This window comes from Amblyomma maculatum, chromosome 3 (assembly GCF_055883805.1).
Source record: "Amblyomma maculatum isolate TAMU_Amacu chromosome 3, ASM5588380v1, whole genome shotgun sequence".
Lineage (NCBI taxonomy): Eukaryota > Metazoa > Arthropoda > Arachnida > Ixodida > Ixodidae > Amblyomma > Amblyomma maculatum.
The window spans coordinates 169894615-169920144 of NC_139346.1; the positions used below are offsets into that span (position 1 = coordinate 169894615).

At 46.1% G+C, this 25530-nt stretch overlaps 2 protein-coding genes across 7 annotated transcripts in view; both read right to left on the reverse strand.

Annotated features, from left to right (window-relative positions):
* The window catches only part of LOC146196870 (protein HIRA-like), a 56743-nt gene extending 50367 nt beyond the window's left edge, over window positions 1-6376 (reverse strand). For both annotated transcript variants that reach the window (XM_084598562.1, XM_084598561.1), the window contains exons 1-5: window positions 6194-6376; window positions 5320-5382; window positions 3801-4002; window positions 2265-2359; window positions 869-964 (exon numbers count right to left, since the gene is read on the reverse strand). In XM_084598562.1, coding sequence (XP_084454688.1) covers window positions 869-964; window positions 2265-2359; window positions 3801-4002; window positions 5320-5382; window positions 6194-6230 — 493 coding nt within the window. In that variant the 5' untranslated portion in view covers window positions 6231-6376. The remainder of the gene's footprint in view (window positions 1-868; window positions 965-2264; window positions 2360-3800; window positions 4003-5319; window positions 5383-6193) is intronic.
* Window positions 6377-12336: 5960 nt separating this feature from the next.
* Window positions 12337-25530, reverse strand: part of LOC146196872 (rap1 GTPase-activating protein 1-like) — a 207472-nt gene continuing 194278 nt past the window's right edge. For all 5 annotated transcript variants that reach the window (XM_084598563.1, XM_084598567.1, XM_084598564.1 and 2 more), the window contains one exon: window positions 12337-24659. In XM_084598563.1, the coding sequence (XP_084454689.1) occupies window positions 24555-24659 (105 nt within the window). In that variant the 3' untranslated portion in view covers window positions 12337-24554. The remainder of the gene's footprint in view (window positions 24660-25530) is intronic.

The following is a 25530-nucleotide window of genomic DNA, read 5'->3' on the forward strand; positions in this document are numbered from 1 at the left end:
ATGGCCTTGTCAGATGGCCTTGTCAGTGTGGGAGTGGAGTGCCGCTCAAAGCCATCAACCTGGCCACCACAAGCGTCGCAGGATACAAAAACCATTAACTTACGAATACATCACGTTTGCCAGTAAGGTAATGTACAGCGATTAGGCAATTGCTAGCAACATGTTTTACTATCTAGGTAGTAAGCTCACGCCGATCGCATGGGCCCATGCCCCGTATCATCTACACTTTCAATGAATTATACATACGAAGGATTTGCCGTACCTACGCAAATTTGCCATTAAAATGCACGTCACTGCATATAAAACAGACTTGCATCAGGGCTGTCCTTTGGCCAGAAAACTTTTGCGATAAAAATGCCACTTCCCATGTAATAGCTGCTCCTTGTCAGAAGGTAATTGTTTCAAGTCCATTTGCCTCCCGATGCAAATCAGCCCCCATGGATTACACACTTGCAGTAACTATTGTTTACTGTACCAAAACATATGGCAATGTTTGCTGAAAATGCTGTTTGTAGCTCAAGAGCTCAGCAGATTTGGAGAGTCTTTGAAACGAGTTGGGATAAGTTTTCTAACCTCAGAGGAGAAGCCAGAGTGGTAGACGAGAAGAAATGCGAGATAGGGAACCAGGTAAGGCCAACAAGTCAAATGTAGCTTGAGCTAAATGGGCACCAACTCTATTCTCTAATATTAAACTGACTTTATTATTGAAGTTTCTCCGTTTTGAGCAACTTTTCACACTCCTGAAGAGCATCACAAAGGAAACCACCTATTGGCACAACCACCAGCGCCGTGCCACACCAGTAGTATCGTGAGACTCAATTTCTATGGTGCATGCCTTGTTGGGAAATGTACATTAAATGCAGTCTACCTTGCCACCTCTTGGTGTTCCAGATGACCACAGTGTTATCAACACTGCACGACGCCAGCCAGGCATCATATGGAGACCAGGACAAATCAAGCACATCTGTCAGAGAAACAAGCAATCACACAAATTTGTATATTGAAGGGCTAAAATAAACATTAACCGCACTATAAAAAATTGGGGGAGAGGGGTGAAATCTTAAGCTCCGCGTTAAAGGGTATGACACGGCAGTATTAAAAGCTCCCGTTTGCTGCTCACCATATGGACCCTCATTTGCATACATTCGCTTTATTACTAATCCCTTACTCAGTGCCTCTATATTGACACGCACAGGTTAACATTAGCATACAGTCATAAACTACCACGTTGCGTGAAGGACCACCTGACAAATACAAAGCTCCATTTCGACCAACCAATGAGTGCCCAGCTACGTTACCTGCCGACTACCAGCTGCCAGAGGACTGCTTACTATTTTTCAAGGCTCCGAGACTTCTTATGGCCAATGCCGCCGCTGTCACAAGACAATTCTTTTTTTGCATGGAAGTACCACGCTCAGATGCTTAAAATGCACGACGATTTAGCTGCAGTGCCAATAAATCAGAGATGAACAAAATTTCAAGGCAATACTTGCAGTCCATTTTACCTTCCATGTGTGGCCGGCAGATTAGCAGCAAACCGACCTGCAGTCCTCCAGTTACAGATTCCAGCACAATGCATGATCCGGCAGTCACCATAATTGGTCTTTTACACTGCTTACCGCTTGTCAGGGAAAGCAGCCACAATAATAAGTAAGCTGGGTAAACGGCATGAAATTCGGGTTTTCACACAAGAACTGACTAGCACATAAATTAATCTCTCCACGCACATTTTTCTACATACGAGCTCCAGGCCTCCCGCTGAAAACGGGACCCGGCACAAGGTTACCAGCATACTACTCGCTGCGCGGCCAAAATTACCTTAGACGCTGCCCACCCCCCAAAACTCGGCTGTTCTAAGGGGGAAAAAAAGGAACACCAACTTACATGCAGCAATAAACAGTAAATACTAATACTGAGTTGAACACATTAGTTGTAACGAAACACAAACACAACCACGAGAAACAGCGTACAGACATGACCATACCACAAGCCTGCTCCCTTGCATTAACTTTTCGACTGCAAAACGTACAAAGGACAGTACCACTTCAAGTAACAATTCTCATCAATTGCGTCTGTCACCTTTTTATTTCACCTATTTATATTCAAGTGTCAACCATTGCTAGTAAGACACCAAAAAGCATTCCTGTAAATGTGACAGTGTCCAAGCACTGTGCCCCAAAGTGTAATCGAATCCTCCCTTTCCCTTCCACAACACCTATTCAATTTCTGCCGCTTCTCTCAAAGCTATACTGAAGGACACTTACCCCCAGAATGGCCCCTCAGGGTGCTGACACATTTCCAGTGCTCCACGTTCGTCTTGCCACCGCCGCCAAACATGCCCGAGGAGCTCATGCCATATCTAAAAAGCAGGAACGATACAGCATGAATTTAGATAGCAGTCAACCAAAACTCTTACAGGTGAAGAAGCGAGTTTTCTGCCCATGTAATGTCAGCCCATAATGGTTCACATTAGCTTCTGCAGAACTGCAAAGCACTGCAACCCTGAGCCTGTTATTCATCAGGTCATGGCATAATTAAAAAGATGAAATATAATGAGCCCTTGCCTGCTCTGCTAAAGCCCTGAGCACGACAGCTGGAATAAGCACAATGTAGCTCGTAATAGGACCACAAGGAACACAAGCCGACAACATTTCGAGACTAATTAAGCCTCTCCTTCAGCAGCATGTGAAAAGGAACGGAGCATCACTTTAGTCTCAACACACAGGGAAGCTTTTTCAGACGATGGTTTGAGGTGCCTTTGCTTTTCTTAAGTTTTATCGTAATTCATATTACTGCTAAAAACAAATGCCTTCAAGTCACACATAACTGTAAATCACTTTGACGACTGCTTTCTGAGGCCTCTTTGTGAAACAAGAAGCTCGAGGATCAAAATGCCCTACTGAAAAAGGGACCGAAACAAAACGTTGCATTTTTCTGTATCCGTTATGAGCGCTCATATATATTTAACTTAACTTTCCGCTCCCATCAACAGTTTATACCATTTCTGAATGAAATAAAACATCCAGCCATAACATGCCAGCTTGTAAGCAAGCATAATGTGGAGTGCAGAGAACTTCACAAGCAGGTAACAGGAACAGCAAAAGTAAGAATTACTTCCAGTACAAAACAACTATATTTGAAGCACCAGAGCCAGACACAGTAAATGAAGTCAGTAAGCAGCGCATCTGACGTCTGCTTTAGTTTGGCATTGCCCTGCTGTGAAGTTCATCGACAGAAACTGAAAAATAGTGAACCCAAATTTTTTTCATAAGCATCCACTCATTGTGAAAGTACAGTTGTAGAAATACATCAGTTGTCGTTTCAAAATAATCTCCCTAAACGAACACATGTTGCAGTTGCTCGGTAACACAGACCCTAAACAACTGACCCCCATCATCTGTTACACATTCCTTCGAGCCATCAATGATATGTCGGCCTTGCTGGGTGTGCTCAAGGATGGTTGACTGTCCTAGCTGGTGCATAGCACACATCCTTAGAGCACGAAGAATGATATACAAACACACAAGTCAGACAAAACGCTCGTCCATTGTCCCTTTGTCAACCTCTTTTTCTTCGTGCTTTCATGATGCAAACTGGCCAAGTATTGCGTTTTTATCACCACTTGAAGAATTTCGACTTGGTTTACTTCGTATAGTTTAACGCCCCAAAGAAACTAAGGCTGTGACAGGTGCCAAAGTGGAGGGCACCAGAAAACTGGTTTTTCGAAGTGACCATCTCAGAATAAAGACCCCCTAGCTACTACAGAGAGAGACAAAAAGAAGCATGAGAGAGATGCGCACCGTCCGATCATCCATATCATGATGACTTTGTCGTCGCCACCTGAGGCCAAATGACGACCGTCCGAAGACCACCGGACACAGTTGACGCAAGCCAGGTGGTTGTCCATCTGGCACAGCAACTTGGGCACCGACTCACTAAGTTCATCTTCCTCACGTGCCACGGGAGCCATGTTCCACACGCAGATCTGGCCTGCATCAGCCCCTGTTGGCCACAAAAAGAGAGGGAAAAAGACACACCTCTGTAACTGAGACGAACCATAAGAACATTTGCGGTGAGTTGGGTCGCACGGTGCTACTAAGAATATTGCATCAAAACACTGCGTTTATGTTTTGTAAGTTCTTGCTACTTCATTTCTGGAAGCAACTTTGCTTTACAGCACTCGAATGCACAGTATCCAAATGGAAGCACTCTACATGCATACAACATGGATACACTACTAATGACAAAGAAAGATGGTGGGCACCTCTCCAAAATGGAACGAACACTAATAAAACCCAAACAACTCAAGTTATCTTGAGAGATAGGATGGCAGCCGAGCAACAGTGGTCTATATTTGCAATGGCCTGTATTTGCCCTTTCCTAGAGAACACTTCGGGCTGACGTGCAGATTAGTACACTTTTGCTATGTACTTCAAATTATCGTTTAACTCAGGAAGGTACCAAAATGTTAGTGTGACCTTGAAGAAAGCAAAATGAAATTACTTGCCAGTGAAAAGAAGGAAACAATTTAATAATGAATATGATATGAAAAGTGCCAGCTTAGCATTATTTCATATACATCATTGAAAATTATAAAATGAAAGACACAACATTCCTCATGTCATTTTTACTAATGGCACTTTTTTACCACCAAGCAACAAAGTAAGCAGAAGGCTAGGCACACCAGTTCTTCACAAAAAGAATTTCCCAACGATTCGACAAGCTGGCAATAAGGAAAACAGTTAATACAGCTTTGCAAGCGTAAGACATCACATGCACAAGTGTGCACTCCCAAGCAGAAACAATGAGAATATGTTAATTTGGCGCTGTATTATGTGACAATCACAGCATAAAAACTGCCATAAATCTGTCGCAAACCAATCAATTCACCCCACCCCTATTAGTTGGTCCTGAATGGTGGACATGCTGATTAATTGCAGCGGGGAGTCAAGTGATAGACCTTGACAGCTTTTGAGATGTGATTTCACTATAATTTGGCCCCTGGTCTTCTCTTGTTCATAACCCTACCATTATATACACCTGGCCCCAATCCAAAGAGTACATATTTGCTCTAAGTGTATGAGAGTAGCGTTTCAAAACTTTGGGGCTGACAACACAAGTATATTACAAACTATTATGCGGTATGAGAGCTATCACAATGCTCCTTGCTTTTGCGCCAAATTATACATGCTCCAGGTTTTCAGTTGGTGAAGCAGCACAGTATGTCCAAAACTTGAAACCTAAACAAGCCTGCTTGTAGTTGAATATTGCAGACGCTTCTTAATGTTAACGAGTAGAATGCCAGACACAAGCTCTCACCTTGCCCACCGGTGGCGAATCTGGAGCCATCAGGATGTATGTCCACCGAGAATATTGGATGCCCTACAAACATAACATCCATTTTCACCTTAGGAAAGACACATCAACACAATTAGCTCAGCAAAATCTAAACAACCAGCCCACTCAGAACACAACTGACATGTCCGGCAAAAGCAATACGTGAATATTTACTTTTCGTTTCTTACACGAGGCGCTGCGTTCACCGCGTCTCGCTAGTAGCGAAAAGCCAGGAATATCGTGCCGCCAGTCAACCACTTGAAAGTGAAGGTAAGCGTTGCATGATCGCAACATGAACGGTGACCGGTGCAGTTAAGTGAGGCTTTTTTTTTTTTTCTGTACCACTTCTGATGCGTTAATACACCGAGAACAAGTATTAGTGGATGTCGGTTGATATCGGAAGTGGATTTTACTTTTTTCCGTTAAGTCGCGAGGTGGAATCGATGCTGTTTGCATCACAGGTTGCTCGTCCGCAAGAAGTACGTTGCAAACAATAAAAGCGTTAAACATGCCGAGCGTTTTCCACATAAGCACGCCATGCTAAACTACAGAACTCCATGCCGCTCAAGTCTCACAACAGTGATCACTACTCGCGAGCACACAGGGACGGGCACCAAAGTACAGATCAGTTCTCAAGCAACTGTACAGTAAATCAGTGCAGAAGCTGTGGCTGGTTATCGGGGTACTGTCCGTCTTTTTCCTCAAACAGCGCTGACCACAACAATGGGTATAAGCCGCACATGAAGAGGCCGATACGCTCCATTCCCTTTGTGTCATGCCAATTCGGGACCGGTGAGCTTTCCCATTGATAAACACAAAATGTAAGCCTAACAACGCTTGTCTCCCAGAAACCTACCATCATGGGTCACCCAGTTGGGCTTTAGTAACTTCATTGTGGTTCCTTCCGCTTCACCACAGCGAAATTTGAAGACCGGGCGAGGCCGAAGTCACTCGCCAGAGAAACATTTGTCACATGCGGAGCCGTCCTGGTCTGGCGTCTGTGCTCGCTTCCATGGTTATGAATGCGGCCCAGTGTTGACTGGTGTGCGGCCGGAGGCCGCTAACTTAATGGCTCAGGGTGCACAACAAAACCGAAACCTGCGGAACAAATGTAAGCTAAGGAAAAGTTCTGAACAGTTCTGAACAGCCAGAGAGGTTCTACTTACATGTTGTTTAAGTTATCATACTAATGAATTCTGAATACTTAACGCAACTCTCTCATGTAGTTGATTGATATCGAGTTGCTCGTTGCATCATCACGAGCCAACGTGGAATCCGTCTTGTTGGCGCAAAACGCTTTCGACTCAATGCGCGCGATCTTCGATTAGCAGCGTTAGCAACGTCCTGGAAAGCACTTGGAAAAACCGAAGGAAAACATTTCCTTGCATAAGCAAAGGCAATAAGCATGAGCGCTTTGCGCAAGTGATATGCAGCGTACTGCTGTTCGAACACGTATGTATTATATATGGGAGCGTTAACTCTTTTAATAATAATAATAATAATAATAATAATAATAATAATAATAATAATAATAATAATAATAATAATAATAATAATAATAATAATAATAATAATAATAATAATAATAATAATAATAATAATAATAATAATAATAATAATAATAATTCCGAGATCACTCAGAATCTGCACTGGAGAAATGCGTAAGCCTGAGCGTTGCTGTGTTGTCCGCGAGATGCGTCCCCGCGAGTGACAGCTTCTGCGCCTGAGAACTTTGATGTTCAACGCAGCGCTTGGTTGTGTCCGACAAGGGGCGCGGATGCACCGTGTGCAGCAGCAACGCTCAGGCTCTCGCACAGTAGCGTTTGCTTTGAAGTGAAGTTCGCTCTGCACCCAACCACGCAATGCGATATTGAAGAGACATTTTCTTTTTTTTTTTTTAGCACTTCGACACAGAGATCGCGCCCCACGACTGATAATTCAGCAAAACATCACATCAAAAGCACATATTTCCGAAAAGGCGGTGGGCGTCGGCTCATTTTTAAGGCGAAAGCCTTTAATGGCTCGTGCTCTCGTTGATGTTATTGTGGCTGTACGAAGAAGGAAAATAAAATGCACGGGCCTGCTACTGGCTCTGTAGCTGAGCCACCTCCGCTGCCTGAACTGATTGATTTATTGGAAGGGAAAGGCGCGGTAACTGTCTCACTTGTTTTCTGTGGACGCCTGAACCGCGCCGTAAGGGAAGGGAGGAAGGTAGAAGTGGAAAGAGAGAAAGAGGAGCCGTAGTGGAGGGCTACGGAGTAATTTCGACCACCTGAAGATCTTAACGTGCGCTGACATCGCACAGCACACGAACGCCACTTCGTTTCGCCTCCATCGAAACGCAGCCACCGCGGTCGGGATCGAGCCAGGGTACTCCGGCACAGTAGTCGGACGTCTTACCACTGCACCACCGCGGCTCCGGTGCCTGATTTATTTATTTATTTATTTATTTATTTATTTATTTATTTATTTATAGGAAGGAAAGGCGCGGTAACTGTCTCACTTGTTTTCTGTGGATACCGCAACCGCGCCGTAAGGGAAGGGAGGAAGGTGGGAGTGAAAGTGGAAAGAGAGAAAGAGGAGCTGTAGTGGAGGGCTACGGAGTAATTCCGACCACCTGGGGATCTTTAACGTGCGCTGACATCGCACAGCACACGGACGCCTCCTCTTCCTCGTGCAGACAGAAGAGAAAATAGAGAAGATCGAAAGGAATAAGAAGGAGAGAAAGACGCGCGCCGCAACAACAGCCGTCGTCCACCACCGAAGCGGTGGCGGGTGCAATGACGGCCTACAACAGATAAAAATTCGGTGGCAGGCTAGCCCCCGCCGCAAGTGGCGGTGACCTACCTGTCCCAGCCCCATCAGGGGAGTAGGGGGCGCTCATGCTGTCGTGAGCACAATGTGTCTCGCTTTTACGGCGGCTCTGATTGGCCGAGGTCTCGACCAATCATAGAGCCCCACCACATTATGCGCGAATTCGTGCCTTATATGGCCACATGTCAATCAATGACCGATTACTAATTAAAGAATAATTACTAACTGATGACTAATTAATTCCTCAATAGTTACTAACTATAGGGCAAGTTGCGCAGTAGAATGCGGCACTGGGGCCGCATTCCGTACACTACTCCGTACATTCCGTACACCGTACACTACTTTAGTCGCTAAAGTCCCTCGCAATTTTTTTAACGCTTTCAGTTGCGCTTCTCGTTTTAACAATGCCTATGCCTTTTTCAGGGAGAAAAAAAAAGTTAAGAACCGCATAATGCACTACGTGAGCATCCTTGGGTACACAAATCCATCTATCTCATTCACAATTCTTTTAAAGCACCTGGCCTTGCTAAAGGTGCCCGTCCCATTATTCTTTTTCTAGTAAGCGCGTAGTGATCAGACTTGCCACTCCACTGAGCAAGAGGTATATTCCGTGCCTTCGGCATTTTTGATCAGAGTTAGGCGGATATGTGACTGGGCCGAGGAGCGAGAAAGAGTGGTAGTGGTGGTGGTGAAAAACTTTATTTGGTGGAGGCGCGAAATACCTGTTACAAGGGCTGGGCCGGCTCCTGATCACGGATGGTGGCCCGCAGGCCATGCCCGACGGCGACCGCTTCAGCCTAGTCGACCAGTCTCCTTTGTGAAGCCTGTTCTGAGCTGGAAATGGCTATCTCCCAAGCCTCGTTGTCCGTAAGGCCCCATTCGGCCGGTGGTTGAAACTCAGGGCATCTGAACATAATATGTTAGAATGTAGCTCTCGTGGCCTCACAGAGGGAACATTCGGACTGATGAGTAGAGGAGGGAAAGAGTGCCAGCAGTGCTGGGGAGGGAAAGGTGCGGGCTTGAAGATGTCTCCATGTTATTTGTTATGGTTTAGTTAAGGAGGGATGTGGGGGAGGGTAGTGTAGTCTTTCTGACCGGTAGTGTAATGTAATGTCGTTGTACGTGATCAGCCGATCTCTGGTGCTGCCTAGGTTCTCGGTATCTGTTGCTCGGTCGACGTATGCTCGAGCAGAAGAATGGGCCGCTTCGTTATCGGGGTTGCCCGAATGAGCTTGTACCCAGACAAGTTCTATGGGTCGGAGTGTTTGAACGTTGGTAGTTAAGACTTTGTGAGAGGCAGCATGTATCTGGCCTCGGGCGAAATTTTGTATGGCAGTTTTAGAATCGCTGGGGATAAGAGTGGCAGTGGAAGAGACTATCGCGATGGCTATAGCGGATTCTTCCGCTTCTACGGACGTTCGGGCAATGATAGAGGCTGATGATAGAGGTGTTCGAAGCGGCTGGATACCGCGCATATCGCATAAGCTGAGCGGTATGGATATTCTGCGGCATCCACGTAAACCGTGTCGGGTTCGTTCGCATGTGCTCTGTGTAGGGCACGTGCTCTCCCTTTCCGTCTGGCCTATGAATGGGATGCATGTTTTTAGGAAGTGGGTGGACAGTGAGGTGATCGCGGACTGTCTTTGGAACTGCGTAAGTTTCTACTGGAGGGGCACCTAACGGCATAAGTTGGAGATATGAAATAATGTGGCGGCTGCCCCTGGTACCCTAACCTTTTTAGGGGGGCCCTTCTAGTCGTTGTCTGGGAGAGTCGTATTTTCTGCATGTGTAGCAGGGCTTCTTTATGTTCTTCGAAATTAATATGCAGCCCCAGAGCTAAGAGCTTCTCTGTTGACGTCATTTCGGGGAGACGCTGATCTTATCATGACCTCCGCTTGGATAGTTTCAGACTGGTTGAGAGCCATGGTAGGCAGGCTGTTGGTCCCTCTGCTTGCCTCCAGACTCCTCACCAGCCCGAGGGCATCTTCCTCCCTTAGTCCATGACTTTTCCTGGTTACTCTTCTTATCATTTTCGCTACCTGCGACGTCGCAGCGCTAGGGTGTGGGTACTGCGCCGGTTCGACTGTATTCATATTTCCAATATCCGCACCATGTTCTTTTCTGATATTTCTGCCCCGTGCAGCAGTATATTGAGACCCGGTTGTGCTGCAATTTGATCTTTTGTTTTGCTGCTTCTCCAGATTCTTATCATCTCTGACTTTTCTGTCGAGCACGAAAGCCCCCGCGCCAGGACGTACTCTTCCACGCAGGTGGCCGCCGCTTGCAGCCTCTCCTCTTTCTCTCCGAGGGATCCCGTATTAGTCCAAATTGTTATTTCATCCGCATACATCGCATGACCGATTCCTTCGATTTACTCTAATTTTCTGCCCAGCCCTATCATCGCTACATTGAATAGCAACGATGAGATGACTGACTCCTGCGGCGTGCCCTGTTGGGAACGCGGAACTTTTCGGATTGGATTTCGCCCAGTCGCAGCGTGGCCGTCCGGTCCGACAGGAACGCCCTGACATAGTCGTAGATCTTCTTCCCACAGCCCAGCTTCTCAAGCCCTTCGAGGACAGCACCATGGCTCACGTTGTCAAAGGCACCTTTGGCGTCTAGAGCCATGACGATGCCCTCGTTGCTTTCTGGACGACTTCCTCCTTTAGCTGCAGCAGGACGTCTTGTGTTGATAGTTTCGATCGGAAGCCGAACACGGTTTGGGGAAATAGATCCTTGTCTTCCATGTAATTCTGCAGCCTTTAGGTGACCACCCGCTCGTAGAGTTTGCCGAGGCAAGACGTTAGCGATATCGGTCTCAGATTTTTTATTGCCAGTTTCTTCCCTGGCTTAGGGATCATGACCCAGTCCGCGTGCCTCCATTCCCCCGGCACCGTATCATCCGCCCAGTTCTTATTCATCAGATGTGTGAGCTCCTGTATCGCCTTCTCATTCAGGTTCCGAATCGGAGCGTTGTTAATATTATCCTCCCCCGCAGCCGTGTTCTTTTGAGCCTTCCTCGCCGCTGCACAGGCCTACCTGATCTTCTCGATCAGCCCTTCATCTGTGCCTTGGAAGATGTGCACTAATCTGGCCATGGCTTTACCGGTTTCGGTCTTTTTTCTTTGGTATCAGTGCCCTCAGTATACACCACGTCCTGGTCATACCCAGCGTCCCATTGAACGAGTTGTTAAACTGTTCCCAGTTCTGCTTTGCTAATTGCAAAGCGTACTCCTCGGCTTTCGCCGTAAACTGGGAAGCCTAGAATCCAGTGAAGAATGATCCAAGAGGCTGAGGGCATCAGAGAAAAATGCACGAGAACGCTGGACAGGACGGTGGAAACGCCGGAAGCCAGGAAGGGGCTAACCAAGCGATGGAAACAGCAAAAGCACAACAGAAAGCTGAAGCTAATAACAAGGAGAAACCTTCAAGCCCTCGCACATTCCCTTCCCCAGCACTGCTTACACTCTTCTCACCGTCTAGTCATAAATCCGAATGTTCCCTTTGCGGAGCCCCGAGAGCTACATTCGAACATATCATGTTCATATGCCCAGAGTTTCATCCACCGGCCAAACGGGGCCTTACCGACAACGAGCGCTTGTGTCGTCTCCTGTTCCTTTTAGTCCTATGTTTTCGCGCTGCCTTAAGATGAGGGTTGGGAGATCGCGGTCTCCGGCTCAGAGCCGGCCTCACAAAGAAGGCATGGTCGACTGGGCTGAAGCGGTTGCCGTCAGGAACGGCCTGCCGGCCACCACCCGTGATCACGAGCCGGGCCAGCCCTTGTAATATTTCGCGGCTTCACCAAATAAAGTTCACCACCATCTTCTTCTAGGACGAATTTTTCTCCCCGTGAGAAGGTTTTGAGAAAGCTGTTTTCAGCTTTTTCCAATTTCAGCAAGTTTCCGAATTTAATGGCTCCGTCCCATTTTTCGATAGCGCTCCGAGTGTTTCGATGCAGATATGACTATTAATTATACTTTGCCTAACGCGCGAACTTACCTCCAGAAGGCTCTGGGTATAGTCAGGAGGTGTGTCGTCACGATGGCTTCACGCGACAAGGTAGTGGGGCTCAGGTATAATGAACAACATTTTTGTGAGTATCTGATTCATACCCACAAGCAGCAGCTGCCGCTTTTCAGGGCAAAGAGACAGGCATTGCATGCAGGACAATTTAAAGCTCACAGATTTAACAACAGCAATGACACCGAGCTTTTATTGTACACCATATATCTTCTCGCCTCGACAACTGCGCGGTGCTTCGTCTCTTCCCACTTTTGGTCACACAAAAATATATATGTATGTACTATTTATATCGCATCACGCCACTATATGCACAATATATGGTATAGGGTATGCCAAGGTCACGCCGTAGCAGGAGAATCCGTCCGTCGAAGGAGCGGTGCTTGCTGCGGAGTGCTTGGCACGGATTTGTGTGGATCAAAAGACAGCGAGGAAAAGGAGAAAAAAAAAAAAAGTGGAGAAAGGAAGAAAAAGACGTAGTGGAAAAATCTACAGGCGCTATACAGGCGGCTTGGGCAATCAACGCATATTTATATATCTTATATACTGTACAAGACAACGGCAACACTTTGGGAGCGTCCTCATAACCAACAAAATATTTGCTTTCTCTCATTTTGCCCAACGTTTCAGCGAAGCTAGCAGAGCGACAAAGACAATGCTTTCCGTGATGTATGCACATTTATACTATGGCACGGCAATAAATTATAACTCTACAAACAGATGTATTATATACGTGGTACTTCCACTCGTAGGTAACGCTATTCGAGTGTTGCCCCAAAGCCTCATTTTTATTTGTACAGCGTTACGAATAAACAACATTCAGAGCACATACTCCACGAGCAACACACTTCACAAATTTGGTGAGCAAGACAGACACACCTAAATCAATTGAGTTCGGCGCACGCAAAGCCGATGTGATGTTCTCTGCGAAAAATTCTGGGTAGAGAAAATGGAATCGACCAAAATTTTAACAGACGTTATCCTTTGCATAACAAATATTGTCACGAAGTTGCCTTCGTAGTTTCGAAAAAAGTGTCGCAAAATAATCGCCTTTTTGGACGTATGGGCGCTGCAAAACTAAATTAACCAGAAGGGCGAAAATTTCCCGAAAATTGACCCTAAGTCTTCGCTTGTGTAAAACAGGTTTTTCTGCAATACCTTACAATTACACGTAAAACTAAAAGGAATGTGGAATCGTTTCAGTCGGCGAAACGACAGAAGTGATCCTGGCGGGTTCTCTCCGTTCTTTGCAGCGACATCCAAACAAGCGTCGGGTCTGTTTTTGTTTTTGTTTTTTTAGTTGTTCGTTAACACCACCACTGTGAAAGAGGGAATTGTACACAGCATCCCACAACTTCGAAAACGCAAGAACAGCAGACCGTACGGATGTACCATAGTCTCGGCAAACATCTTCGAAAGGAATGCGGCCACGGCACCATATAACACTAACAAAACGCATTAAACCTCCTTCAGTTTGAGATCTCTGCAAGGAAACGTTATTTATTCATAGACACGATGCGTACACGCGCGCACGCCACGGCTCACGTTGAAGTCGTTGATGCGAGGTGAAATAACCTTCCGAAAACAAACTATGCCCGAGAAGAAAATGCAGCCCCCAATAAACATTCAGTGCACGTCATAGCTTGCATAGAAATACCCTTCGCAGATGTCGATCACTATAGACAAGCGTCAGCCCGTGACGTCAGTGGTGATGCGGCGGCGCTGGCGACAGCAGTGACTTTCGTGGTGTAGGCAAAAGCTCGGGTCGTCTGCATTGGTTGCGCGGCGCTTGCTGTGTTTTCGGGCATAATTCCCAATATTCCTGCAAGCTGTGGTGTAGTTGGTTTCGCCACGAGGTACAAAAAGGAAAATAGTACCTGTTTTCACATGTTTCTTGCAACTCTCTATTGTCGTACTGCTTTTCGGCCGCACGATGAATAGCGCAATAGCAAATGACTGCAGCTCGTGCACGTTTTGTTCTACATAATATATCAAGTTAAGACACCGCTCGCCCTGTGAGGAATTCCATTCACTTGTGCCCGTGCGTATATTCGTACAGAAAAGGACACAAAAGTTGCTGCGAAGGTAACTGCTGTTAGTTTGACCGGTCACTCCACCGCGATATTGCCGAAACAGACCTGAACTTGTGAAGCAGCTTTTCTCTTATATCACTTTCGCGAGTTCCTACGATGTGACTTCATCACCAGCCCTATAGAAAGCAAGGAAACATTGTTAGGATCCGGGCAAAGTCACGTAGCGTCATTTCTCAAAACTTGCTTTCTTAAGGTCATTAAGATTTTGACGAACGAATTAAATATCCACGTACAACGTAGCTCTGATCAAGCAGTATATATTTAAGTATGGCATATATGGTACATGCAATTTAATGTCCCAAAGAGTAATCGGCAATGTGGGGTGCAAAATAAGCAGATACGAGGACGCACTTTTGAATAAACAGTTTCAAAGTATATTAAAAAAAAAAAGCTTAACAGATCGCGCAAAGTTCGCTGCAAGCGATCGTGGAGAACGTTGCATTTCCGTTCGTGCACCTCTCCTAAAGACCCCCCCCCCCCCCCCCCTCAAAAAAAAAAAAAAATAGAACATTCTTACGGGCCTTCATGTATCTATTAACCTTTGAATGACCGTGGCTACGTATGTACGATGAAACAGACGTCAAACGTCTTTTTATCGAGCAGGATAAAACATTGGCAGCGCGCACTAAAGGCGAATATAGTTACAAAGAACTTAAAGATTGAGTTCTTATTCAGTGAAATTCTGACTTAAGTTGCCGGTACAGTCGTACAGTAAGCTAGAAATATGATTTCTAGTTCACTATAGTTGTCGGTAATATATTGTTCTTTAGAGCGAAGGTGAGCATCAGAAAGCCAATTAAGAGTTGCATTATGAAAAACACACTCCAGTCATTCATTCATCGTCTTTGCATGCGCTAGCAGTAGGCACGGGATTTGAACAACGTTGGCTGTTAGTTTTTCATATACATTGAGCTTTCTAGTTTTCATTTAACTTAGTCACTACAGTCGCCCACCGTAGCCGCGCGCTGCTGAAGCCACGGAGAAGAAAGCCAATTCAGCGCTCTTCGCCGGGTAATTCCAGAAGTAATCGGCTGATAAAGTGCTGAACTACTGCCCAGGCATAAACAAGACTATTTCTACGCACAAGCGAAGCTTACGCTTCAGAATATTCGCACGCGCGAACTGGTTTCGATGGTAGCGTCGCTTGGCTCTGTGTAGGCACGCTGCGTTTTTGCCTACACCCCATGTCGCTGCCGATCGCAGCACCACCTTTGTTTACAAACATGACGCTTGTCTATAGCACAAGACCCACAGGGCCATACGGCTCGCATTATACTGACTGCAGTCGGGGGCCCTCAAGAAGCAAAGCACTAACCACACTCACGCGCTCAACTTGTTTTTCCAACGTGAAGTTAGGTTGCCTCGATGCGCGCGCCCTCCAATCCGTTGGCATTGTGGACGCGCGCATCGAGCCATTCCATAGCTGAAGCAAGTCCAACGACGGTTCCCGAAAGCACTAATTCATCCAGAATCTATACCAGTTCACCTTCTGCAGAGAAAGGTATTCAGTAAGTTCGGTGATTCGGTCGCTTGGAAAGATGCTACGAGCACATTTCCTGAACCTTTTCACCAATAAAACTCCGATTAAAAGCCCCATCATATGGCTCGGGTTCGTAAAGATGAATATATAGACGTGGCGGCTATGAGCTGATAAATAAACCACTGGAGGTATCCTGAAACTCTTCTGTCTTCCCCGCATCCACATTTTTGAACAACCCTGAGTAGTCGACCTGAATATCGCGGGCCGCATGAAAGTCAGCTAATTTGCAATTTCTGGACCATACTGATACCACCGGATTTTGTCGTAAATAAGATTTAGCACACCGTGATCCGCCACCGCGCGTTCCATTGCGCATGCCCAGATCACTTTGATGCCGATAGATGGCGCCACATGATTGATGTCGGCACATTAACCTGGCGCATCGGAACCAATCAGCTTGTACGCCTCGCCCACGAGCTGTAGTGTCACGGTGGCGGATCGCGGATTACGGTATGCTAAAACTCTCTAATTTTCGAACGGTATGATCATGGAGCTCTGCTTAGAAGAGCCGACCACTCCGTGATGACAACGTTGGTGGCCGGCATTAAAAAAAAAAAAAAGGATAATCCAAGATTAGGAGTCAAAGTTTAAATATCTGCGTCGATGTAAGATATTCCTGGTTATAGCAGTAACGAGAGTCGAAGACGTCCACAGTTCGATTGTGTTTCATGGAGTTTCATGGTATTTCAAGTAGCATATCTTCAACCTACGCAGTACAGGTTCGCAACAATGAAAAGTGCCAAGACCATAACAGTGCAATTTCGCGCGAACGCTATTTACTTTTGCAACTTTCGAGTGCAGCAATATAAGTGTCATAGCGTGCAAGTCATGGCTACCAGTGGAAACATCTTATTTATTAACTTTTATTCGCACCGACACCGCTAACGTATGGGGGCTTTGCTGATGAAGACGTCAGTCAAGATGCCAGGCAGAACTGCCACAATTCAACAGCAATGCGTGCATGACAGCTTCAGTTGTGTTATTAACGACAGCTCGGCGAGCCCAACGTATCGCCATTCGTCGTGTAAGGATTTGGATGAACGGCTTAAATCCGAGCGCACTTCGATTTTCGAAACATGTACCTGCGCACGCCACTTGCTACAATCAGATGTATCTATGTGTGTGTGTGGACGGCTTAAAGTAGGACGCCGGTTACCAAGTAGCGCGCCCTCAAGTTTTTATGCTTTTCGTGGGGGATAAACATCCGGGACGAGACAGTGCTGCGTTTACGGATGAGGAAGCCAAATTCAACGCTGCGAGTATGCATGACTTAGTCAACAACAGTCCGAAAAAAAGTGAATGCCAACATCCTACAGAATAAAACGAGAGCCTAAACGCAGGCCGAATTCTCTTCCTGCAAACGCAGTTGCTATGACATCTGGTGCAAGAGTTAACAAGCCCGCAATTTGGTTAATAAAACCAATCTTTCGACTCTGCCCAGCAGCCGAACATGGAAGTAACAAGTCACAGGCGAGCAAGATCGAAGAGGACGCAATACTGCGCCTGTGCAGGCCTTTCGAAGTTCGCAGAAGCCATATCTACAGTGTTCATTAAGCTAAGTGCTCATTACGTGGTTGGCTACAGGCCTGCCGAAACTTCAGCAATTCGAAACAGCCAGTTGTTCGCGTCAAGCCTCGCTATTCCGAGAGCACTTCTTCTACCGTAGCTCGATGTTTAACGCGTCATCGATGGATTTTTCGCAGCTTCCGTTTGTTCTGCTCAGGTCAGAATGAAGAAGGAAATAAAAAAAACGGCAACTCCTACTACTAGAATAACCCTAGCAAGAATTATCCACATGCTTGCGTGTGGTGCGGAGGGCTGTCAACGACGATTTCTTTTTCCTACCTCAGCTCGCTATTCAGGCCGTCGTGTCGCCTTATCATATCTGTTGCTACTCCGAAGCAGCGGTCCACAGTTTTTTTTTTTCATAATTTATTAATCAATCTTGATTTAGATGTCTTATGCTGTCTCGAACATCTTGGCATCATTCATATTTTTGAACCTATGATTGCATACCGACCTCGGACCATACAAATTTCAAGTTTCGGATTTCACCATCTAATGGTTAGGCAAAGAATGACCGCTATACGACTTCAGATTCAAGGCACAAAATAGTGAAGGATTGTTTTCCATGACACACATACGCAACGGTCAGCATGAACGACTCCGTTGTACCCCGCTTCCATTTTTCATTCGCAGAAATACCTTTCTTTTTTTTTTTTTTTTAAACTGGAGTGATGACTTTCCCCGTCTCCAAAGAAATCACATCGCTCAGAACAGTACTTCGAATATTTGCTACTGACACAAATATTTACAGGCAGAAAACAATGCACAGAATCGAATCACTCCCGTCCGTGGCTTTCTTAAAGACGTTTGCTAACTTGAGTTCGCCGAGACAGTAGCAGGGATGACAAGTAGGGCAATTCGACAGGCCCATAGTAACACCGGGTGTTTTGTCCAGAAGAAAAACTTTGTGCGGTTAGTTTTGTAGGTTCGGCTGTGAAGTCTTCATGATTACAACAATAAGCTAACAAACCAAAACAAGCGCAACATTGATAGATCTGCCTTGGTTTAATGCATTACATGTGTTATTGTTTTATATTATGAACCCAGCGCCGGATCAACAAGGATGGCCTGTGCGCGCCTTGCGCGAATAGACCTACTAATCAACGTTTTAAAAGGACGCAGAGAGACGATCAATAATTCTGTGCAACATAAATCAGGCATAAACCACAGACAGGAGGACATCAGTTATTAGTTCTTAAACAAATGATCTGGAGGTTCTGTAAAGTGTGCCCATAATCTGAATGAAAGTGAAAAAAAAAAAGGACGCTTTTTTTTCTGCAACCAATGGTTCTTAGAGAAACGTAAGCCTTACACTTTATTACTCTTATCATCTGCGTACCAGCTTCATTTCAGCTTTTAAAGGTCTTGTCTTTGGAATCTGCACGCGTGCTATTGCAGAAATGTTACTGAAACCACACAGATAGAATACAGCTCAATGTGTCACTCTCAAGATTAGACGTAACTACTCCGGCAAAGTTCGCTTTAAACTGACGCACTAAAAACACCACGACGCTCTAGTGCAAGGTACAGTGATAACTCTTAGCATACAGCAAGCCAACAGCCGCACACACTTTGAAAACGCTACATTTGACTTTTTTTTTTCTTAACACTGCCTACTTTCTCAAGTTCCTTTTGTTATCTCACAATATACATGCGTTAGGAAACGTGCCATGTGCTAAACAAGTGCACTACACTCGATACTTCGTTCACTCCCACGCGAAAACACCGCACGCAGACACAACTTGGAAACCGGAAGCGACGAAAAAAAAAAAAAAAAGTCCGTTTAGTCCACACCTATATCCGAGCCTAACAGTCAAGGAAGAGTGGACAACTGGACGTGACGGTGCTTCAGTGGCAAATTTCGAAGCCAAACCCCAACTTCCTTTCCCAAACCCTCTGTCGCAGTCGATTTCGGGCTCCACAGAGTCGATCCCACACGATCCATAAAAGAATGCACACTTCAGGCATTGTTTGACGTGCACAGTTGCACACCCCGTAACTGGCGTATAGATATTTGAACTTCTCGTTATTGGAATTCAAATATTTTTACAAAGCTTCACTGACAAATCTTAATTAACCAGATTTCTGTTTTGATATCCTACGCTAAATCCTAAAGGCTTGCCTAGTTAAGCACAGAGAAATGCTCCGCGATATCTACAAACGCACCGAAAGATACATCGAAAGAAAATAATGTGTGCGGGGGAAGGGGGGAGGGGGGTGACATTTTAAGTTCACGTTAGCTGCGAATTGTTTACGGAAGTTCTGGAACTTTTGCCTCTGTCGTTTGCAGAAAAAAAAAAAAAAAGAAAAACCACTGTCGTCGACGAAATAGCGCCGGCAAAACAGGGACAACAGAGAAATGTCACTATTATTGCCTCTTTCCACAAACGTACCCCATCTGTTCCTGCTCGGCAGCGGTTTTTACCTTCTTTAGCTCGACATTGCAGGTAACCATTTCGCTACAAATTGGGATCCGAACAGCATGCGCCTGACGGCTGTCCCACCAGTTCCTGCGAACGACGTATAACAGTCAAAACTCGGGTTCCGTGCTTCGGTGGAAAATTAAATTCGTCGCGAACACCTGGAGCGACGTGACAAAACAAAAACAAAATCTCGAGTGAAAATTGCTGTCCAACTGTTTACGCTGACGATAGCAAGGAAAAGCATATATAAGAACCGACGGTCGCTTCGATACTGCTGCCGTTAAGAAGAAGAGGTACCATAAGACAAAATCCGATACTTACACAACACGACCGATTGAATGCCCCCGCAGTACTCTGAAACGAGGATACAGCTGCGCTCGCAAAAATCAACGAAAACGCGAAGTCCGCACGCTGCTGTCTCAGTTTTTACCTTCGTTCTGACGAGTTACCTTTTCCAACCCGCTTCGCAATAGCCTTGCTTATCCTGAGAAGGTGACCCACGGTGTCTAAGGAAATTTTTATGTGAATTTTGGCAAATTCAATTTTGATTACGTTCAAAGCCCGTTTATTGCAGGCGCGCGGGGAACGTAGGTTCCACCATTGCTAACTATTGTGAAGAGCAGATAAGGGCCTTCCCGTGTCGGTTGGGTAATCCAATAGCTGAATAACGTCCGTCTCGCGTACTGCATGCACGGCATGTTATGAGACACTAAGCAGAATCAAAAGGCTGAGAGCGTAGTACCCAACACGCAGAATATCCGAACAAAAAGAATATTATATAGAATTGTAAACGGCGTTTCACACCGCTGCTTTTGGTTCCCTCAGCTATCCCACGTCTTATCTTAACTACGCGTCACGGCGGTTGGTTGGCGGGGGTCTGCAGTTACGTGCTCAGAACGCTAATGCCACGAGTGCTTGTAGAATAGTAATCAGCAGATGTACGCGTGCCGCTGTCCTAACAACCGACACGCGAGAAACGCAAAGAGGAGAGTATGCCAGGCAAGTTAGGTGGAGAAAAAACTACACAGACACTTCGTCTAGGTGACGAATAATCTAGGTTTCATTCGTCTAGGCGCAGTTGCTGGAGGAAGGGGTCAAATGTTTAGCACACTACAGGCGTCACACAGTGATTGCTATCTTTAGGACTAATGTGAAAGCGTGTCTGTCTTGTCAGAGTTTTTGAGTATGGTCTTCCACCTAAGATCTACGCTGCCCATAGCTCGAGTGTGCAGAAGGGCCCCGTAATCTATAACGCTGCAGGGAACGATTCTTTCCGGTGCACTATCGCCATATGACAACTGCTAGACGCAAACTGAAGACCAAATACTTGGCGATGGAGATCTTGTCACAGGCCAGCGTCTCCCCTATGCTCTGGACCAAAGCAGTCTTCGTCACTATGCACACGGCTGTTATTATGCACTTAAGCCTATTGCACGCAGACTGGTATACGCAACTACATGTACAGCGTTACGAACTACAATAGGAAATCTAAAAACGGTTTCTCCCATTCGTAGAATTCAATGTAGTCACAAACCTATCACGAAAACGTCACAGCTACGTATAGAAGAGATTCAGAAAAGCTCATCGTCATGTGTAGCGCGCGGTAAATAACGAGCGTCAGAACGACTTTGCGAATATACAACTAGACACACGAGAGGTTCGCTGGGTGGTATTAGACTCTATACGACCTAGACTCAGAACACTCCATCTACTTTGAACATGTGAGGAATCTCCTACCCTATACACGCTCTCTCAAAATCACGCATAACACTTTCGCTGAAATTCAACACGCTTTCTACAAAAATCGATGCGGTCTTAGCCAGGAGTACGCGAGATCGAAGCCGAACTTTAGAGAACCGGTGAAAACATTAACTTGATCTTTTTATCTTCGTTTCTTTTCGTCTCATTGAGAGGAGATCATAACTTACCACACATTTGTGAGACAGGGATTACTTTTTTTTTTTTTTTTTGCTTTCCATTCGCAAAGACGTGTGTAATGCTGAAAACAACATTCCTGACATGGTTTCCACCTTACGTGCATGCCAGAACATAGCGTACGCAGTGCTCAGACGAAGTCAGTTTGATGCGCATGCGCACGGTACTTTGAACAGTGACATGAGAGAGAGAGAGAGAGAGAGAGAGACAGGGACAGTCTCGAATGGCTGAAAAAAAGCGCCGACCGACTCAAGACCTGGCCACCATGGGCACGCGCTTACAGATTACACAGCTGAATTGCAAATGAGAAACATGAGGGACATCCCACGCATATAACCCGACTGACAGTCGGTAAACGGGAAAGAGGGTGCGTCGACTCGCGTCTGCAGCGTGCGCGTACACCCAGCGCCCGACGGAGTGAAATGCAAACAGTTCTCATCTTTATATACAGACATGTCAAAACGGATGAATGGCCGTGTGGCAATGAACAACACCTTCTGTAAAGAGACAGCCGAACGGGAACGAGATGTCCTCCGACAGCGGAAAGTGCAAGCTACCGTGGTATGCGACGTTTCGAAGCACGCGAAAAAAAAAAAAAAAAAAGAAGAACAAGAAAAGAAACAATACGCAAAGGTTCAAAGCAAAGAGCGGAAATAGTTAAGTGAGGGCTCGTTGCTGAGATACCTTATGGTCAGCACGTAAGGCATACGTATACAAGAAAGCATACCAGGTCCATTCGGGCGTTTGCGCCGCAGAATGAAGAACAGAGAAGTGAAGTATGTCGCCAACAGAAAGAACAAATATACGGGGGACTCTTAAGCTCCACTTTTAATGACGTGACGCGATAGCGTTATTGGCTCCAGTCTCAGGATCTCTTTGCCAATCCTCGTTCGCGTATTTGCACTTTGCTACTCGTTCGATTACCAATATATTAATTTGTACCTCTGTTATTCCACACATTCTAATTAACATACTCTTAAGATACCACGTTTTATGAATGACCACTCGGCAGAGGTATGAAGCCCAGCTTTAATCCACCCGAACAAAGGCGCTTGCGTGGCGTAGGGGCAGCGTGCCTAATGGCGATTTCCACTGGTCGCTTGGAGCTGGGTGCCCGAATCAGAACAGGGGGACCTAGACCCGAGCGAATTAGGCTTGATCGGCCAACGAAACATGCAGAGTGCACGGCGGGAGTAGAGCTTAACCGGTTTCGGATGTTGAGTTGCATCCGAGCCCCAAAATGTGTTACGATTGATGTAGCACTTTGCAACTTGCGTTCGTACTCTTTTAACGCTGTAGACATGACTGCGATATACATGCACACAAAAAGAATGGCGATGGCCAGTATCCTCTGCCGATATTTCTGTAACCACTAAAATACCCCCCCCCCCCTCCCCCCCCCCCTTCTGGCGAAAAAAAGAGAGTCGCGCAACCTCCAGAAGTGACGACATAGCCGACTAGAACTTCCGGCGGGAGCTGTCTCTGCACTGGTCGACAGATCAAGCTAGAGCGCTCCGAGTTGCTCCAGACTACCAGCGGAATACGAGCAACCTACATTGGTCGGCCAGTTAGATTCGAACTCCTCGTCGCGGAACAAGAAAATCTGCTCCAACGCGACCAGAGGAAATCGCCATAGCAAGGGAACCAGGGTCCTGAGTCCGAATTACACTCCAATTACATAGCAAAAACTGTCACAAACCTGTCACAAACCGAACAGCTAGCCGCACTACTATTGGTCGATTCTGATCGGCGGAAGTGTCGACAAATATGAGTGGGGGCTGATTGACAGGTTTGTGATAGTTTTCTGACGTGATCAAAGCGTAATTAGACCCCTGGAGGACTGGATTCCCTGTTAATTCTGCCATGTCACGTGACCTCGTAACGTCACACAAACCGATGGCCAATCAGTGCGCGGCCATTTCACCTGCCACAATGCTCACAAGGTCGACAACATCGACACCAAACTTTCTGGATAACCGGGCCTTTAACGCTATCGCGTCAATAAATAAAACGTGCGAGGCAACGAACTAAATCCTTAAAAGCTTCACTTTTAACAAATCACCGGTTCCTAAAATGCATCACCACGCACAACCAAGGATGGTGATATTTCGGACTCGGAAGTAAAACACTGTTTTGCTTAATTCTTCAGAAATCCGTCCAAATGCTTCTGGCATGAAGAACAACAACAATGAAACATATCAAGCCCATCAAAATTCATAAACGCCCACGAACTGAGGGAGAATGTTCAATGTTAAAATGCTAAAAAGTTCTGGACAAGATACACTAAAACATATGAACAAATTATCACCACACGCGGTGTCGTCATAACTTCTAAGTCGGTCAAATGCTCTAAAATTTTTCTTACTTAGTGTATCAACAAACCGACAATGAGCTGCTAATCTACAATGCTATTCTTCACAACTGCTTTTGAAATGTAGTAAAGCATGCGCAGAATTAAAAAAAAGTAGCGAAACAAATGTAACAGTGACAGCAAGTATTGCACACATACCACATAAATTAAACTCTAAAAGAACGCAGAAGGACTTCCCGTTCACGAAACAGTCCATAGAGGGTCGCTTGTGGTGCAATCTCGGCGTGCGTGGGAAGAAGAGGAGATGAAGGCCTTGTCCTTGTATAAAACACGAGGGTCCGGCGCGGATGACGTTTCTACCATCAAATTTCCTATTAATAACTCTCTTTTTGGCATATACGCTCGTTGAGCGGCGCACAGACCGCGGCTGTTGCCGCGGCGGGGCGCTGCCGAGGAATTGACTAGCAGTGATGCGGTGAAGGATCTGCTCCGACAGAGAGCTTGCCGCCGGGGTATCAGACAAGCTTCGAAAGCCGAGCCACTTCGCGCTTAGCGAGCGAGAGGTCGGTCGTGAGCCGCACTTCTTTGTCGGTAAGCTTCTGCATTTCAGCTTGGATGACCTGCAAAAATAAAACAAATTGGACGACGTACAGGATATATCTGCATTACAGGGCTGCACTGTGTAATGCGTCAACTCAGTGACAGCCGCCATGTTCGCGCATGTGGTGCTTGCTTTGATGCGACGTGTGCTTCTCCTTACCACCCTTCCTGTTCCCCCTGCCCCCATGTCCCTCCCTATCCACTGCTAACCAAAGAACTTTTTGACTGTGATGGGAAGCTCGGTCGTTGCAGCAGTGCTTACCACGCAGGCTGTTTTAGGAAGGAACTATTCTTAGCAGCTATCACTGTTCACCTGCGGCGGCGAACTCATGGGAGCAGTACTTACGACGTCGTCGGCTGCATTGAGGAGGAACTATTCCTAGCTGCTATCAGTGTTGTTCTGTGGTGGCGAGCTCGGTCATTGCTCATTGCAGTAGTGCTTATGACGCAAGATGTTTTAGGGAGGAACTACCCCTAGGCGCTGTCACTGTTCAACTGTGGTGGCGAGCTCAGTCATTGCTCATGGGACGTAAGCTGCATCAAGGAGGAACTATCTCTAGCAACTATCACTGTTGACCTATGGTGGCGAGCTCAGACACTGCTCATAGGAACAGTGCTTACGACGCAGCCCGTTTTAGATATGAACTATTCCTAGCAGCTATCAGTGTTCGCCTGTAGTGCCGAGCTCGGTCGTTGCTCATATCAGCAGTGCTTAGCACGCAGGCTGTTTTAGGGAGAAACTATCCCTAGCAGCTATCATGGTAAAATAAAAAGCATTTTGCCATCCGTCGGAGCAAATAGCTAGGTGACAGTGAGTACTCGAATGTAATATTTTCGCATACTCTATAACTGCAAAAAGCAATCAATATGTCCGCAGATCTTCCCCCGGCA